Here is a 19,222-nt window from a genome sequence, read left to right on the forward strand (position 1 = left end):
ATGTCAAAAACGTAGCACTCAGCTGAGCTATCTGGTCTTTTTTGTTTTTTGTGTGTGTGTGTTTTTTTTGTGAAGTTGAGCCAAACTTTTGAGCGCCACCGCACCGTGTCTATGGTTGTACTCAAGTTGCAATGCACAAACACACGCTTCTTGTGGCTTCATCTTTGTGGTTTTCGGCAGCAATTTTTTTCCGCTTGGCGGTCAGGGCACCGAAACATGGAATCGAAATTTTAAAATTCGAACGGTTCCAGGAGCATCAGAGTGTTAGAACCGGGTCCCATCGATGCTCGATGCCCAACCCTACTCACGGGTAATTTGTCCTAACACTGTGGTCTCCTGGCTTGCGCACTCACCATGACCTATCACACGCCTATCTGACCTATCTTCCCTTTTCCTATTCTTTTGGTTACTAGGTCTATTCCTCACCATGTGGTGTCACTTTGGCAAGATTGGTCATAAAGAGCTAGGTAACATTACTAGGTAGCATATGTCCACTGGTGTCAAATTCAAGGCTCAAGGGCAAAATGCGGTCTTGTGTCGAATAGATTGAGAACTACAGAAATTTGAGAATATGTGCTGTTTTTTCTGTCTTGTTTTTAAATTTAAAATTCAAATAATTTAAAAAGAGTCCACATATTATAGTTTATCACACTTTTTTCACTTTAAATAAAAGAAAATCATTTTAAATAAAATAAAGATTATAAAGATTATTTGAAGGTTTTTTTTCATCCATTTTAAAAAAAAATTTAAATGACAAATATGTAAAGAAAATATTTACGCTTCACACCTTTTTAATCTATTAAAATGCAAATAGATAATAATTGCAAATAGATGCAAATAATTTTTAAGAAAAACAAAATGTAAAAATGTTTTTTTCAAAATGATTCATTTCCCCCCTCCTCATTTGAAAATAAATAAATAAATGTTTTTTTTGAATTAGAAATAATAATATAAAAAGAGGATACTGTATTTGCATTTTTTTCTCATTGGAAGATAAAAATAAAGAAAATATTTACTGTTTCACCCCCCCCCCCCTTTTTTTTTTATTAATAATGTAAAGAGATTAAAAATAGAAATGGATTTGAAATAAATTTTTTAAGTCGATACCTCCAAATGATTAAAAATTGTTGTCATTGATTCATTTCTTAACCAAATAGTTGTCGATCAGTTGCTGGCTGGCAGACATAATGTCTATCCAAACTCAAAGATGAGTTTAACATCGCTTGCACTTGCCATACAAACAGTTAACCTATATGTCAAGTACAGGGCTGCAAAATATTGTCCTGCAGGCTGCAATTGGCCCTGGAGCCTCAATTTGACACCTATAAATTAATCCATTACTGATCTCCTAAAAACATTGTTTTTGGTCTGGACAGTTGCAAAGAAAACCCGCTCAAGCATAAAAAGGCAACGAGTTCCAACGTCTATCCAATCAGAAGCCTGTACTGAGGGTGTCAGTCTCAGTGGGAGTCTTGCGGGGGCTGGGCAGGCTTTTGAGGTACTCCAGGTGTCTCCGAGCTTCGGCCTGGTTCTGCCGGACGTAGTAGACCACGTAGACGATGACCATGAAGAACCAGACAAACATGGTGACCAGCATGGCCACGTCGGTGGTCTTCCTATGCAGACTGCAGAAGTTAACGCCCGAATCCAGAAGCCTGACGAGCGGCTGTCCGGCGTGCTCGCCGCCGGACGCCACCGGGTCCTCCCATCGGCCCAGCTCGCCGGGCCCCCGCGCCGAGCTCTCGCACACGATGCCGTTGACCGTCTCGGGTTCAAGGTTGAGCGACTCCATCAGTTCCTGGAGCGAACAGTCGCAGCGCCAGGGGTTATGGTAGAGGCGCGTCTTGGCCCGCGTGCCGCCGAACTCGTCCCGGCTGGCCTGCCTCAGCTGGTTGTGCGACAAGTCCAGGAGGCGCAACTCAGGGCCCAAGCGACGCAGGGCCCCCGAGGACAGCGAGTCGATGCGGTTGTGCGCCAGGTGGAGGTCCCGCAGGCGGGCCAGCTGGGCGAAGGCGTTCTCGGGGAGGCTGCGTATGTCGTTGCGCTCCAGGTGGAGGGACACCGTGTCTTCCGGGATCCCCTCGGGGACCTCGCGCAGCCCCGCGTCTGAGCACAGCACCGTGGCAGTGTCGCGGGTGCAGTGGCAGCCTTCGGGACACTGCGGGCGGACCGGAATCCAGAGGGAGAAGAAAAACAACGCACCGCACAGCCATCGCGCTGCATCGCCTCCTTATGTGTAGAAAGAGAAAGATCAATTATCATACTAGGTTAATTTTATTAGGGGTATCAAATTATCGTGTTAGTTGCATTTAACCCTTTATTGCCAAATGTATCACATTGGATACACCTAAAATTTCGTGATTTTGAGAGTAATTCAGAATTTTGACATTTCTTTTTTTAAAAAAAAAAAAAATGATGGATGCAAGTCAAGGCATGCATCTGAAGGTTCCATGAGGAAAAAAAAAAACAGGATTTACCTAGGGTTATACATATTAGAGCGCTTATTACACATATTCATTTGAGATTTCTTTTTCACAATTTTTGGAAAAAAAGTTTCATTAGGACCTTATTTTTCAAATTTTGGGATTCTCTGATGATTGCTTCATGTTGCAGGTCTTTAAGTGTTAAAAAATTACAGAGCGTTATGCTTCTTAACCTTTTGAACCCTGAATTTACTATTCTGAATTTCCCATTCTGCCATTGACGATGCCAGACGTATGTACAATCGTGTGGTGCCCCATCGTCCTTCTGTTGTGAATTGAATTGAGCTCATTGATACATCATTGGAAAGATAAAATCCCAATTTTCTGTGGAAAGAAAATTTTTGAACAAGAGGGCATTTAAAAAATTAAATAAAATAAACCCCTAAATCCTAACTCAAGGTGAGAGCATGCAAGAGCATAATTAAAGACACCATGAATTTAACGAGATATTATCGCGTACTTACCTTGTTTCGAACCAAAAACTCCATGTAGCATGTTTCACTGATTGTCAAGACACAACTGTGAATGGCCACAGCCGGACTTTTGGGGGATTTTATGGGTGAAACATGATAATATAACACTGTAATATAACAAGGGTTGCAATCAGGGCCGGAGTGGGACTCATTTTCGGCCCTGGAATTTCATGCCTCAGACCGGCCCACTCATTTAAAATTATGTCATTATGCATACACGTGTTAAGTTCAGTGTTCTCTAAAGCCGTGTACTGTAATTCTGTGTATTCCAATTCAGTGCAGGTCATGGTTGTTTAACAAGGTGGCTTTATTTTAACAAGTGCAACACAACATATTTTGAACAAATTTAAAAATGGATTTTAAAAAAAACTATATTAAATGATACATTTGAAAAATAAATTAGGCCTGTCAAATGATTAAAATTTTTGATCGAGTTAATTACAGCTTAAAAATTAATCGTAATTAATCGCAATTCAAACCATCTATAAAATATGCCATATTTTTCTGTAAATTATTGTTGGAATGGAAAGATGAGACACAAGATGGATATATACATTCAACATAAGGTACATAAGGACTGTATTTGTTTATTATAACAATAAATCAACAAGATGGCATTAACATTATTAACATTCTGTTAAAGCGATCCATGGATAGAAAGACTTGTAGTTCTTAAAAGATAAATGTTAGTACAAGCTATAGAAATTTTAATTTAAAACCCCTCTTAATGTTTTCGTTTTAATAAAATTTGTAAAATTTTCAATCAAAAAATAAACTAGTAGCCCGCCATTGTTGATGTCAATAATTACTTACACAATGCTCATGGGTGCTGAAGCCTATAAAATCAGTCGCACCCAAGCGCCAGCGGAGGGCGGCAAAACTCCATAAAGCACAATTAACAAGTGGGCATGTCATTGTACTGTCATTTAAATCTGTCTGAGCAGGGCATGTGCGTTAATTGCGTCAAATATTTTAACGTGATTCATTAAAAAAATTAATTACCGCCCGTTAACGCGATAATTTTGGCAGCCCCAAAATAAATGAATAAATAAGACCTTTTCTGCAACATCAAATATTAACAAAATGAGTGCTTACAGATAAAACAAACATAGCAACATAACAATATGAAAAATAAAGAATACGTATTGCACATTGTAACAACTTCTAATGATACTATTATCCATTTTCCATTTCCACTTTAAAAACGCCACGTAATTGATTATATTAATTCTAATGTTCACTCGCTGAACGACATGGCCATCCTACCTTCCAGCTCTGCACCTGTGGTGTGTTCATTATGGCTAATGCTTGCTGCTACATATCCCTTGTGAGGTGCTACAAGAAGCCAAAGTTTCCACAATTACATATTGTCGTATCACACGGTGCAAGTTGCATTTTATTCGCCATGTGGCCTTACCACTTTCGTTGTAATCCTCTGTAGTTTGAGGCAGCAAGGTCGTTGCATGAAAAAAATTAGCTATTTTCGCGCATTTTGCCGATTCTTTCACGAGTGCTTTTCTCTTTTTAATTCTTATTTTTCAGCGCCACCCTTGCTCTTTTTATCCATCCGAGCACCGAGATAGCAGCTAATTTGGCTCAATACAGACTACAATTAGGGGGCGGAGCTGCATGCTGTATTTTTCGTCTGCACACGTGAGGATGAGTCTGGAAAAAAAAATAATACTGTTTTTTTTTTTTTAAGACGGCCCACAGGGACAGCGGTAACAGAATGTAAGTTATACTCAGTGACACTGTCATAAATAAATACCAAACAAAAAATGATAACAGTGTAATTTTTTTTTTTTTTTTTAAATAAAACGCGGACCGGCCCATCTGGCCGGCCGGCCCTTCTGGAATCGTCCAGAAGCTCCCGATTAGTCACTCCGGGCCTGGTTGCAATGCAGAAATCGCAGACATCAAGGAATGGTCGAGATTTTCTTTTTCAATATTTACACTTTTAAACTTTTTTTTTTCAACGTTTTCTGTGTTTGAATTGATTATTTATCAACTAAAATATTGGGGGAAATGCAACAGTAACAAAAAAAAAAAAAAGCGATAGTTATGAGGTAGATATCCGTGACCTTCTGTATTTACAGACACAATTTTTTAATTGTGACATAATTTAAAAGTTTAAAATATGCGAGTGAATAATTTTATAAAGTTGTTTTTTGTTTTTTTTTCACTAAATATTAGAAAGCAATTAATCATTCTAAGCTAAAAATGATAGACATTTCGAATAATAAATATCATTTCTTACCTTCTTTATATGGCTGGGTTGAAACAAAAGCGGTTGCGCGGTGTCTGTAAACGTTAATTACTGCCGGTGAAAGCGATACAGACCCCCACAAGGTATAAAAGAGGTGTCACTCAACTAGTTGTCAGTCCACATATCACAAATGTTATGAAAATATTTTATAAAGGTTGAAAAGTTACATAGTGTTGCTTTAATTACAATTCTATATTTTCCACTATTTTGTTTTTTAAGGTATTGTTTTAATAACATTTTCTCCATATATTTATTATTATTATTTTCATATACAGTGGGGCAAATAAGTATTTAGTCAACCACTAATTGTGCAAGTTCTCCTTCTTGAAAAGATAAGAAAGGCCTGTAATTATCAACATGGGTAAACCTCAACTATGAGAGACAGAATGTGGAAAAAAAAAAGAAAGAAAATTACATTGTTTGATTTTTAAAGAATTTATTTCCAAATTAGAGTGGAAAATAAGTATTTGGTCACCTACATACAAGCAAGATTTCTGAGGTCTAACGAGGCTCCACTCGTTACCTGTATTAATGGCACCTGTTTTAACTCATTATTGGTATAAAAGACACCTGTCCCCAACCTCAGTCAGTCACACTCCAAACTCCACTATGGCCAAGACCAAAGAGCTGTCGAAGGACACCAGAGACAAAATTGTAGACCTGCACCAGGCTGGGAAGACTGAATCTGCAATAGGTAAAACGTTTGGGGTGAAGAAATCAATTTTTAGAAAATGGAACACATACAAGACTACTAATAATCTCCCTCGATCTGGGGCTTCATGCAAGATCTCACCCCGTGGCGTCAAAATGATAACAAGAACGGTGAGCAAAAATCCCAGAACCACACGGGGGGACCTAGTGAATGACCTACAGAGAGCTGGGACCACAGTAACAAAGGCTACTATCAGTAACACAATGTGCCGCCAGGGACTCAAATCCTGCACTGCCAGACGTGTCCCCCTGCTGAAGCCAGTAACACGTCCAGGCCCGTCTGCGGTTCGCTAGAGAGCATTTGAATGATCCAGAAGGGGATTGGGAGAATGTGTTATGGTCAGATGAAACCAAAATAGAACTTTTTGGTAGAAAGACAGGTTCCCGTGTTTGGAGGAGAAGTAATACTGAATTGCATCCGAAGAACACCATACCCACTGTGAGGCATGGGGGTGGAAACTTCATGCTTTGGGGCTGTTTTTCTGCAAAGGGACCAGGACGACTGATCTGTGTAAAGGAAAGAATGAATGGGGCCATGTATCGAGAGATTTTGAGTGAAAATCTCCTTCTATCAGCAAGGGCATTGAATTTGAGACGTGGCTGGGTCTTTCAGCATGACAATGATCCCAAACACACAGCCAGGGCAACAGAGGAGTGGGTTCGTAAGAAGCATTTCAAGGTCCTGGAGTGGCCTAGCCAGTCTCCAGATCTCAACCCCATAGAAAATCTGTGGAGGGAGTTGAAAGTCCGTGTTGCCCAACGACAGCCCCAAAACATCACTGCTCTAGAGAAGATCTGCATGGAGGAATGGGCCAAATGACCAGCAACAGTGTGTGAAAAGCTTGTGAAGAGTTACAGAAAACGTTTGGCCTCCGTTATTGCCAACAAAGGGTACATAACAAAGTATTGAGAAGAACTTTTGGTATTGACCAAATAGCAAATAAATTCTTTAAAAATCAAACAATGTGATTTTCTGTTTTTTTTTTTTTTTTTTCACATTCTGTCTCTCATGGTTGAGGTTTACCCATGTTGACAATTACAGGCCTCTCGAATATTTTCAAGTGGGAGAACTTGCACAGTTAGTGGTTGACTAAATACTTATTTGCCCCACTGTACTTATGTATTGCCGCAAGACTTTTTTGATGTATATTTGTTATGTGTAAATTCGGGTATCAAGGGGTTCATCATGTTGACACGTAAAAAGCTTTAAGTAAACAGTAATAGTTTAAACTTTTTCATAGTATCAGAGAGACAGAAAGAGACTAAGCCTTACGTCGGGGTCTTCTTTTTCCAGCGGTCTTCTCCATCGCTGCCATGTCGCAACTGGGCACATGTCCTCAGCGTAGCCCCCTGACACACCCCTCCACTCGGACGTATGCGCGGCAGTCTGACACGTTGAGGGGGGAAAAGGTTCACTTTGTGGCAGGGGATTCAAACACATGCTTCCAGATGACCTTTGCTAGGGGACGCCATTATTGAGGCAGACACCAATAAAAAGCCTTTCAGTGTGCGACTTGAGGAGCCAGCTACCTCATTTTCTTGTACAATCTTATCACTCGCACCTTCTGTGTACTTAACACTCACGGCTCTATGCTGGCCTTTGGCATTTATCCATTTTTAGCCTTTTGCTTCAGCCATTTGAATATAGTGGTAATATCATGCTTACATTACGTAAATTGTTCCTGATTGCTTTATAGATGCAAATTCAGACCTATGAAAATGACATTTTTATTTCCTTGTTATTTATGGGATCAAATGATAAAACTTGGGGGATATGGGTTTCACTAAATCGTTTTTTTGTATTTCTACCAAATGACAGCATTTAAACTTATTTATTGCCAGTGATGGCCTTTTAAAAGTGTTGTATGAGGAATGTCACGTGACCTGTGTATGATGTGCAAAAATGCATGTATACCATTGTTCAAATATATTTGTGCATATTAGGGGCGCAACAAAACATTGATTTGGCTCAGTATACATCGATCGAATAGAAGCAGACTTTGTAATATCGGCAAATATAATATCGTTGCCCAAAGAATCAATATCATTTCATCATGAAATTGATGATTTACCGGACAGTCCCAGTCATGAAAACTAATGGTGTAATGGCATATCAATCTGGATTGCTACATTTATCAGCAACGATCCAGTAAAATCAACTGAAACACAAAGACATTGATTAAGATCGGCATCTTTTAGTTATGCTCTTATGTTAAAAAAAAAAACAAAAAAACGTTTTTTAATTCAAATGTCTGTGTTTCAGAAACAAAATAGTTAAAAATGTTAAAATTGCTTTTATTTTTATTGATTTAACTAAAATGTAACTTATTGTGTTTAATGTGTACATTATAGTATGTATGTCATATTAAAAGCGATCGTTGGAATTTCATAAAATGAAATCGTGGTAGACTTTGTAATATGGGAAAATACCATATCAGTGCCCAAAGAATTTAAATCCTATTGTCATGAAATTGTTCTAGTACCAGTAGGTACACATGAATTAAACCCAAACATCAAATGTACCTTCTCTTGCATTCATCAGAGACAGACGAGCACTCCCACACTAAACTTTCTCTGTCCTTTATCCATCCCCTCCCATTGGCTGACTTCGTCTCGTGCTGTCTATGTCTCAATATCCGAGTCTCTCGCTGCATTCTATTTAAACTGGAAGTCATGAATGTGTTTAACTGGTCCATGATTTCACCAAACTCCTCAACGAGAGAAGTAGCTTCCTACCTTGACAGATCTTTTTCTGGCGAGGTTGTAGAAAATGTCTAAAAATTGAGACTATTGATAGCAGGCTTCTGCTGATTGGGGTGGGACCGGCAGATTCCTGTTCTTTCTTAATCTTCGACATGCATCAGCTTTACGCTTGGAATTTGGTAAGATCATCATTTTACTGGAGGGAATGGGCTCGGCTGTCAACGCTTAGACTCTGGGACTAAACTGCAAGCTGGTTGTAATGTATGAACTCCTATGAGGCTGGCATGGCCTGGCTGGCGAAGAAAGCCATATTAACCCTAATAACTCTTCTCATTTGGCCATGATATAGACAGGCTATATTGCTAAAATGGAACAGAAACTGGATTGCTCAGATCCTCTTCCTAACACTCTGAACAGACCTTCACCTTTGTCCATCATTCCTCAAACCGGAGTGTTCCCAAGTACTGTCACAGCTACCGGACGGACTGCGAGGAATAGCGTTTGGAGGGCAGAGGACCCCTGAGTTCAATGTCTTTGCACCTCCTCCACCCTCATTGGATGGGCAAGCACCCCCCGTTGCCGGCTACCCATACCTACACTGCTGGCCAAAAGTGGCACCCCTGCAATTCCGTCAGATAATGCCATTTTAACTGGCTGCAAGTGTGATTTACCGTAATTTCTGGACTATAAGGCGCACCTGACTATAAGCCGCCAGCCACCAAATTTGACATGAAAGCTGCATTTGTTCATAGATAAGCCACACTCGACTATAAGCCGCAGTTGTCCTCATTGTATTATGGGATATTTACACCAAAAGATATTAACTGGTAACACTTCATTTGACAATGGCATCATAAGACTGTCATCAAACCAAATGAACCACCATTAAGCTTTAAACCAATTTGGTGCAAAGCCTTATTGTTTTAAAAATCCTCATTTGGCCATCACTGCTCCCTTGGGGGAGACAGTCAACCTCTGCTGCCACCTGCTGTCAACAATGTTGTTGTTGTAATTTTTCCTCGTGAAGTGAAGACACACTTTCGAGCGTTCGAACCTACGTGCTGTCATTGTTATGTTTACTGCGGGTCGGCGGCAATGCTCGTGCTAAACTATCGTAACCTTTCATTTTCACCCTTTTTCCTGGTGAAATGTAGCCAAACTTTGGAGCGAGTGGTTCTTGGCGCCATGCTAGTTTGATGCGTCTGGACAAGACACGTCACAACGCAATATGCGTCTTTAGGGATCGTTAAAGGGATCGTTAAGGCTTTTTCATTGTGATGTCGAGGCCTCGAAACACTCGGAACCGGTTCGGAATTGGAATCGGATTTCGATTCCCATCCCTACTTATGACAGTCTTATGATGTCGCTGTCAAACAAAGTGTTACCTATTAACCCAAATAAATCCTCAAATAAGCCCCACTGGACTATAAACTGCAGGATTCAAAATGAGGGGGAAAAGTAGCGGCTTATAGTCCGAAAATTAGGGTAGTTATTGCCACCACCTGTTATGTGCCACAGGTATGCAACAGGTGATGCTAATTACACAAATTACAGGACTATCACATGCTTTCTTAAAGGGTGTCAATACTTTTGTCCGGCCCATTTTAAGAGTTTTGTGTAAAATGATAATGATTTTTTTTTTCTATTCTCTTTTGTGTTTTTTCATTGCAAGCAAAATAAATGAAGATATTACTACCAAAGCATTTGTAATTGCAATCATTTTCTGGGAGAAATTGAGCATTATCTGACAGAATTGCAGGGGTGCCAATATTTTTTCCCAGCAGTGTACAGTATGTGCTTCATGGCACACCCATCCCTATCCCAGCACCCTTCAACCTTGAGATGTCCAGTGATTTGGTGTGATGTCTTTTTGTGCGTTTTTCTATGGGTTGTCTTTTCTACCCCAGATCTCTCAATTTTCTTCCTTTAGAACAGAAGTGAGGAGTTTGTTTTGTCGCCCCCCCCCCCCCCATTCATCATCATTTCTTTCTCATTTAATGAACCAGAGCACATTCCATGGCGATCTGGCAGGCAACTTGTGCAGTCTACCCATCCACGTTCGTTGCATCTGTTCCCTTTGACGGGTTGTACCAGGAATCTATTCTGTTGCTCTAAAATATGTGCAGTGACATAAAAAAGCTAGTCTATTATCAATGTTTCTGGCTCTGTGGTTACATCTTCTGTTAAATTAAAGACACACACTCTGATTGACCTGAAAATGGGAAATACTGTATAACTCCCACACACAGAGTTAGTTCTTTTGAACGTTTAAAAAAAATAAAAAAATAAAAACTTTTCGGAAAAAAAAAAAAAAAAAATCTATGATACTTTTCAAGGTTTTAAAATCTAAAACAAAAACATAATCACTGAAAAGTGCTAATTACAATAGCGCGCTGGTCAAGGTTGCTTTCTGCCATGTCAGGTTCTATTGACACTTTAATGACATAACTCTCTTTAAAAAATCAACTGAAAAGAAGCAGTGACTGTTGTGCAAACATCAAATGTTTAGTTTGTGCATGTACATCCTCGAACATGATTAATTCTAGCTTCTCTCCCCATCTGGCTTTTTACACTGAGGGAAAAAAAAAAAAAAGAATCACATTACCCTATCTAACCTTAACCTTATCATTCTGAATAAAGCAAAGCACAGTCTTGACAATAAATAACTCCACATTCTTTACTGTTCTTTAATTCTGCCATATTTACACCACTGTGCAGAGGTCTGGGGTAATACTTATAAATGTACAACAAATTCACTGTCCATTTTACAAAAAAAGAGCCATACGAATGAAACATAATGCTGATTATAGGGATCATATTAATATATTATTTATTTATTTTAACATTAAAAGTCAAGGACTTGGTTCATTTACAAACAGCTCAGCTCATGTATACAGTTATCCCTCGCTACTTTGCGCCCTCAGTTCATCGCAGATTTTTTTTTCAATTAAAAAATAAATACAAATGAGCAATCCCCAGCCAGTCACGTAGGGGCCATTTACATGGTGACGCTGCGACACCAAGACGCAACAATTGTGTTGTGGAATGGCCTCGCCTTTATATGGTGACAGTAAAAACGGAGGGCGAAGACGCAAACCTTTGATTCCGGGCTCCAAAGTGGGAAGATTCGGTTGCGGGACTTGCTCCGCAACCAAGCTCTTGCACCGATGACGTCTGCACTCGCACACGTCACTTTGGGCATGTGCAGTGCTGCTACTAAACATTACAAACAGCAAACATGGCAGAATGTCGGCTTTAATTTGTTGTTTTTATGATATTTTTAACTTCAACATGTTGAATGTTTGTATTTTTTGTGCCTTTTGGAGCAAAAGAAAAATGCCATTGCTTGGAGTGGGCAGGTATGTTGTCTTCCGGGCTGAGGAGGTTGATGGTGTCAAGGAAGTGCATAACTGGCTGCCGCCTTGTAAATCTATACTGCCCCCTCGGGCCTGGCATGAATACTACATTGTTTTCAGGCAGAATTGCGACATAGTTTGATTGCAGACAGAACCATATCAATACAAACATGAAATTAGTCGTATTCTTGGAGCGTCACCATGTAAACGGCCCTGTACTCTCACTCTCCCTGCTGCTGCTCTTTGTTGGTCAGGCAGTGCACTGGTGTTGCTTATAAAAGTTAATGATTATTGACAGACATTAAGGTTTGGTGTTGCCACAGATGCTTGGAAGCCGAAACTTCGAAGCACTGCATGCGTCAATCATCGTTTAACTTGTTAAACAGTTGCTGTGGCAACTCATTGTGTGTAAGTCAGCAGCTTGAGCGAATTTGAGTGAACTCACTCAATGAAGCATTGAATAAAGAATCATTTTCTGCTTTTTTCTTTTTTTTAAATAATTTGGTGGGACAGTGTCATGTTCGAAACTTATAATAATTATTACATTCGAAGTGCTTAAAAACGATTAATATATATGGCGGAAAAAACAAACAATGCTGAAAAAGCAGTTTCGGCTCTTGCTCCACTCTTATAAAGTAAATAAACTGCTGTATTTTAATTAAAAAAAAAAAAAAACGATTGTGTTTGATAGAACAATATGTTATATGCTGCCATCGCAGATTTATGGCGCATTAAGCCCCCAAACTATTTTTAATTTGTCCGTTTTACCCTGGAGACCCCCGTTTACAAACGTCACGCAACCGCTTTTGCTTTAACCCAGCCATAAAAATAAGGTAAGTAATTATATTTATTATTCGAAATGTCTGTCATTTTTAGCTTAGAATAATTGGTGTCTAATAGTTAGTTAAAAAAAAAAAAAAGATTTTGAAAAATTATTCACTCGCATATTTTAAACTTTTAAACAAATTATGTCACAATGAAAAATATGGTGTCCGTAAATAAGTCACAGATATCTACCTCATAACTTTCGCTTGATTGTATTTTATTTTGCTACTGTCACATTTTCCCCGATATTTTAGATGATAAATAATCGATCCAAACAAAGAAAAATTGGAAGAAAAAAAAAGTTTCAAAGGGTAAATATATGAAAATGAAAATCTCGACCACTCCTTGATGTCTACGATTTCTGCATCGCGACCTTTGTTATATTACAGTGTTTCACCTATAAAATCCCCCAAAAATCCGGCTACGGCCATTCACAGCTGTTTCTTGACACTCTGTGATACATGGAGTTTTTGGATCAAAAAGAGGTAAGTACGCGATAATATCTCATTAAAATCATGGTGTCTTTTATTATGCTCTCTTACGCTCTCACCTCCAGTTAGGGTTTTGCTGTTTATTTTTATTCTTTTTAATGCCCTCCTGTTAAAATTTTTTTCCCCCAGATATTTTGAGATTTTAAGCTTTACAATGATGTATCACACATGCATATAGGACAATTTTGAAATTTGGCAAAATTGGGGGTCTCAGAGCGGAACTTTAAGTCACCTGAGTGTTTTCCACCATATACTGTATATACTAGTATATGTGTGTGTGTATATACATACGTTGTTTTTTTTTTATACTTTTGGGAAAAAAGTGAAAAAACATCACTTTTATGTATCTATAGATAAATAAATACATTGAAAACACTTTTTTTCTTGGCGGGGCGCTACTTTGCGGTTTTTCACTTATCTTGGCGGCTTCTGGTCCCCATTAACCGCAAAAAGAGGGATCACTGGAAGGCTATACACAGGTCACTTCCTGGCAACATAAAGAAATGTTTTTTTAACAGCAAAGGGAAATACCATTGGAGGGGGGGAGCTTCACTTACAACATCAGCGGGCACGGACTACAGTAATCCCTCATTTTTCGCGGTTAATGGGGACCAGAACCCGCCGCCAAATGTGGAGAAAAACTGCGAAGTAGCGCACCCCCCACCCCCAAAAAAAATGTTATGCTTCTGCGTGTTCAATATATTAGCATTTGAAAGAGATACATATAAGACATGTTTTTTCACTTTTTCCCGAAGTATAATTAAAAAGAAAAAAAAAATATTTTAATAAAGGGTTTTCAAGCAGAGTAAGGGATTTAATTATAAGGTGTTGTCACATATATGTTATTGGCTAGGTCCTTTTTATTTTGGTTCTCTTGCATCTTACAGTATGTATGTAATTATTCACTTTATTTCTTTTGTTGATATGAGGACTAGTTAACTAGGGCGGATTGATATAATTGAGAAATAGAATAGGGGGACGCTTCATCCTGCTCCTTCTTGGACACATTGAATTAATTCTGGTATTATTTATTAATTACTATTATCGTCTTACTATTGTTGCTGTTATCTCAAGTGTATCATTGGTTTTGTCAGATTTTTTTTTCTCATGTCCACAATAAAGCATTCATTCATTCATTCATTCATTCATACCATCCCTCTTTCTCTTCTCATGATGCGCCAACACCTTCATCATATTTCATTGGCGCTGATGCTCCATATGACACGTACATTTTGAGGATGAGGTTTAGAAAGAGGGTGAGATCGATGTGTAAGTAAGGCCTGGCGCTCTATTAACGGCTAAGACATCAATCCAGCTGGAGTCATTCGCATCAATAAGACGAACAGAGGGGACAAGTGGGACAGCCATGCCTAAGGCAGCCGAGGGGGGCAAGCGCTTCAATCCCTTATGCATTTAAAAGGCTAAAGTTTAACAAGATGTGTCGAGATGGATGTAAGACAAGCAGTGGAAAACATTTATATGGCACTTTTTGAACTAATTGGCTATTTGGGAGCCCTCTCAGTCAAAATGGATCGGACATCTAGCGCTGTTAATGGCACTGAACATGATCATTCACTGCTAGCCATCTCAGTTGAAACGGAATTGATGTCCATTAGCTATCAATGACAGTGAATGAGGTACAGTAAATATTATGAAATACAGAATAACAATTCAACTTTAGAGATTAATTAGGGGCCATTAAACAGAGTGTACTTCTGGTTTTATTCCTAGCAATTTTATTTTTCATTTTTTTAAATTAACATTTTACAAAATATTATATAGTTTTAATAGTTTTCGGACTATAATCCACTACCCCCCCCCCCCCCCCCCACACACACACACACACACTTTGCAATCTGTGACTAATAGTCCAGTGTGATTTATATATGGATTTGTACAGGCTAATGAGCTTTGTGTCTTTTTGTGTAAACATAACACAATTACAATGTGGACACCTGCACCTCATAGTCCAGTGCGGTTTACAGATAAACGAACACTTTCCTTTTGAAATTATGGCAGGTGCCGCTTATAGTCAGGTGCGCCTTGTAGTAGTTTTTTTTTTCTACAATCAGTATATATGAAATAAGGATCAATAATTAAAATATATATATATAATTATAATTGAGACCTGGTGTCGACATACTGTATGTGGACGTCAGATTTTGGGTCGTGAAGGCCACACTTGTATACCAAATGTTAATATTGTTATTTCCATGACCCAAAATGGGATGTCCACATAGCTGGTGCAAGGCTTTTATGGTGTCAAATTTTTTTTTTTCTTCTTTCAAAAATAGCTACTTGCCCTATGAAGGGTTTAGGTTTTTGTTTGTATTTTATTTCAATGTTTTTCTTAATTTTTTTTTTTTTTTTTGTCTGTTTGTTGTTTTTAAGTGTTTATTTTAGGGCTGTCAAAATTATCGCGTCAACGGGCGGTAATTGATTTTTTTAATTAATCACCTTAAAATATTTGACGCAATTAACGCACATGCCCCGCTCAAACAGATTAAAATGACAGCACAGTGTAATGTCCACTTATTACTTGTGTTTTTAGGGTTTTCTGTCGCCCTCTGCTGGCGCTTGGGTGCAACTGATTTTATGGGTTTCAGCACCATGAGCAATGTGTTATTATTGACATCAACAATGGCGAGGTACTAGTTCATTTTTTGATTGAAAATTTTACAAATTTTATTAAAATGAAAACATTAAGAGGGGTTTTAATATAAAATTTCTATAACTTGTACGAACATTTCTCTTTTAAGAACTACAAGTCTTTCTATACATGGATCGCTTTTATAATGTTAATTTTAATGCCATCTTGTTGATTTATTGTTACAATAAACAAATACAGTACTTATGTACAGTATTTTGAATGTATATATCTGTCTTGTGTCTTATCTTTCCATTCCAACAATACTTTACAGAAAAATAAGGCATATTTTATAGATGGTTTGAATTGCGATGAATTACGATTAATTAATTTTTAAGCTGTGATTAACTCGATTAAAAATTTTAACCGTTTGACAGCCCTAGTTTATTTATATATATTGTATATATTTGTTTATATTTTACATATTGTTCCAGTTCATTATTATTTGTTCAAAGGTGCTATTTGGACTTTGGCACTTTTGTACTCGCGACAGCCAGCTCCGGCCTAAAGCGTAGCTACAGCCTGTGGTAAGCTTGATCATGCTGCGCATGCTTGTATACACACGAACAAAAAGCAGTGCTTCTCAATTATTTTCTGTTACGCCCCCCCCCCCCCCCCCCCCCCAAAGGAAGACGTAAATGTTTTGCGCCCCCTCCCAAACTCTCTGCCGCCACTGTAAATAGTATCATTTGTCTATAAAATTACTATTATGCCAAACATTGTGTCCTTTTTCTATTAAAGAAAAAAAGTAACATAGATCAACTTACAATATAGTGCGCCTTTATTAACATTTTGTGTGTAACAGAAAAGACAAAGCGCATAAATTTGCCTAAATTCCAAACTATAAAAGTACACTGATAGCCCAATAGCCCCACTATTTGAGAAGTACTGACATAAAGCAATGAGCGTTTGACCCATCAAATCAGCACCAGAATCGTAATAACAGCTAACATGAATGTTTACTGGTAGTAACTAGTATTAAGTGGGTTAGTAAAGTGTTTTTGCAAGGCGGAGACTAGACGGAGGCTCGGTGAAACAGCACAGCTGCCATGGGGACGCACATGGACGGGCCCCGGCGCTTGTTTGCCCTGAGTGTTCAGGTCGAACACATCTCTTTGAAGGGAAGCAAAATTATTTTTTGAGGTAGTCTCAGTTAAAATGTCAGGGTGCTGTGTACTCATCAGGGCATCAGTGGAGCATGCATGGAGGAAAAAAAGTATTTTAAATTAAGACTAGAAATTCTGAATAGTACCTATAATGTAAATTAGGTCATGAATGAGTTAAAAAAAAAAATGGCTAAAGCAACATTGCATATTCTCTTTTGCCAGTGAATAAGGAGGCTCATGAGTGACATGACCCAAACACTGCTACGATGCAGATTGACGTACTACACGTAAAATAAGAAAATGTCACGCATCGCAAACATATGACAGAAACTGTCACATTTTTGTCTCACTGTCGTCTTATCAGGACAAAGCTGGCATTCGTCTCGTTAGGGTTTAGTATCCCAAGGCACATTTTTAGCTCGTCATCGACATGAAAAAATATTAAATATTTTTGTTATTGCCATCATTTAGGAAAACAACAATGACTAATATCATTTTCTGTTTATCCCAGTGCTTTATAAACCTGGTGGACTGCCAGGATTTTCTTGCCCCCATCCCGCCAGGCTAAAACTGTGTTACAAAAGAGGGTATAAAGATTCTACAAACTGTATTTTAACCACATTTTAACCATATCTGGGGATACGGCTGAATGCGTAATGGTGACATCTTATGGTTGATAGGTGAACAAACCTGTCCCAGCTCTCTGCCACTGCAATACAATATTATTGTATTTTGGCGTGTTAGTTAAAACTGTTTTTCAAGTCTGCTTTTATGCAGGACGCTTCTTTTAAATATTTTTAGTAAATGGCTTGTAATAACACATAATGATCATAATTTAAAATTCCTGTGAATTTAGTGTTCTGAGGCCAGTGGGCTGCTATACAACCAGGCTTTGCAGGTTTTCTGGGTTGAACCCTGTGTATAAATATGAAAAGCAATTGAAATTAAAATAAAATTGAAAACAAATCTGAATTGCATTGCAATTAAAACTGAAGTACAGCTTTCCAGCTCAGGCTGAAGGTATAGTAAATGGAGAGTACTTATATAGCACATTATCTACATTGTTGCAATGCCAAAAGTGCTTTACATTGGCACACATTTACCCTGTCTCACACACACATTCACACACCAATGGTGCTGCTGCCATGCAAGGCGCTGCCAACACATTGGGTAGAGTAGATTAAACAAATAAATTTATATTTAGGGCAAAGGAGAATGAAGTGTGGTCACACACTTGAAAGGTCGAATTACCATGATGCACAATCTATTTACTTATTTTTCATCTAATGAAATCATGTTATTACTGTATTTTTCAATCAATGTTTGTTGGGACTTGTAACGGATTAATGACGTTTTCATTAATTTCAATGGAAAAAGATGACTGAGGGTGTGTCGAGTTACAAGCAAAATGAAATGGGAGGGGCTGGCAGTTCATCAGTTAAGGAACACATTTTCAACTCACTAAAATATATTTATAGATCAGTTTTATCCGAAAGTGAACTCAAGTGAGACCGTGACATTTAATGAATGACGTAGCGTAAATGAAGAGTCTGCTATTAACATTCTGGGCAAAGAAGTGACAAATACTAATCATGATGTGCTGCATGCATGATAAAATGTGTTGCGAGATCCAAAGGTTAGACTTGCCACATTTACACCGTTTCCTTTCCCCTCCAATTATATATATATATATTTTTTTAATGAAACAGTCCATGTACATGTATTTTATGAGCTTTTTAACTGTTATAAAGCAGTTAAACCAATCTATTGAGAGCAAATAAAAGATTCAAGTCCAATAAAAATCTCAACTTACATGTTAATGATTTCCCTTGAAGTTACTCTTTTCTCAAATCTGGTTTCTGGATCTTCACTCCAGTTCCCCTCGCAGTCTTGGTCCGTGGACATGAAAAGTCTACATCGAGGTGTAGTCTGCTCCGTGCTCATCAGTGACTGGAGTGAGAGCGAGGGAGCGCTTGTAATAAAGAGGAAGGGGCGTGTCTGTCTCTCTCAGCTCCTATTCTCGCTTTCCTCCCAAGGTGCATCTCACGTGTCATCGTTCCCCGCATCACCACCATGTGAACGACTATATTATTGTCTTATTGATTACAGGTGTCACGCGCTCTCTGAAGGGTTGACGCTTAATGAATGTGAGGGAGATGTC

At 38.5% G+C, this 19,222-nt stretch overlaps 1 protein-coding gene across 1 annotated transcript; it reads right to left on the reverse strand.

Moving 5' to 3' along the window:
- Nucleotides 1-1,137: 1,137 nt before the first annotated feature.
- Nucleotides 1,138-18,990, reverse strand: LOC130921916 (leucine-rich repeat-containing protein 3-like). The gene is made up of 3 exons (XM_057846287.1): nt 18,875-18,990; nt 7,207-7,320; nt 1,138-2,229 (listed from the first exon to the last, which is right to left on the reverse strand). Exons 2-3 carry the CDS (start codon nt 7,247-7,249, stop codon nt 1,433-1,435), a joined length of 840 nt encoding a protein of 279 aa, XP_057702270.1. The 5' UTR covers nt 7,250-7,320; nt 18,875-18,990; the 3' UTR covers nt 1,138-1,432.
- Between the last annotated feature and the right edge of the window lie 232 nt (nt 18,991-19,222).

The sequence above is a fragment of the Corythoichthys intestinalis genome, chromosome 9, assembly GCF_030265065.1.
Source record: "Corythoichthys intestinalis isolate RoL2023-P3 chromosome 9, ASM3026506v1, whole genome shotgun sequence".
Classification (NCBI taxonomy): Eukaryota; Metazoa; Chordata; class Actinopteri; order Syngnathiformes; family Syngnathidae; genus Corythoichthys; species Corythoichthys intestinalis.

Excerpts from the sequence above, each read along its gene's own strand:
- LOC130921916 (XM_057846287.1), bottom strand. The coding sequence starts at position 7,249 with ATGGCAGCGATGGAGAAGACCGCTGGAAAAAGAAGACCCCGAC. Across the intron at positions 2,230-7,206 it reads TGGAAAAAGAAGACCCCGAC|GAGGCGATGCAGCGCGATGG; the intron begins GTAAGGCTTAGT and ends TCTACACATAAG.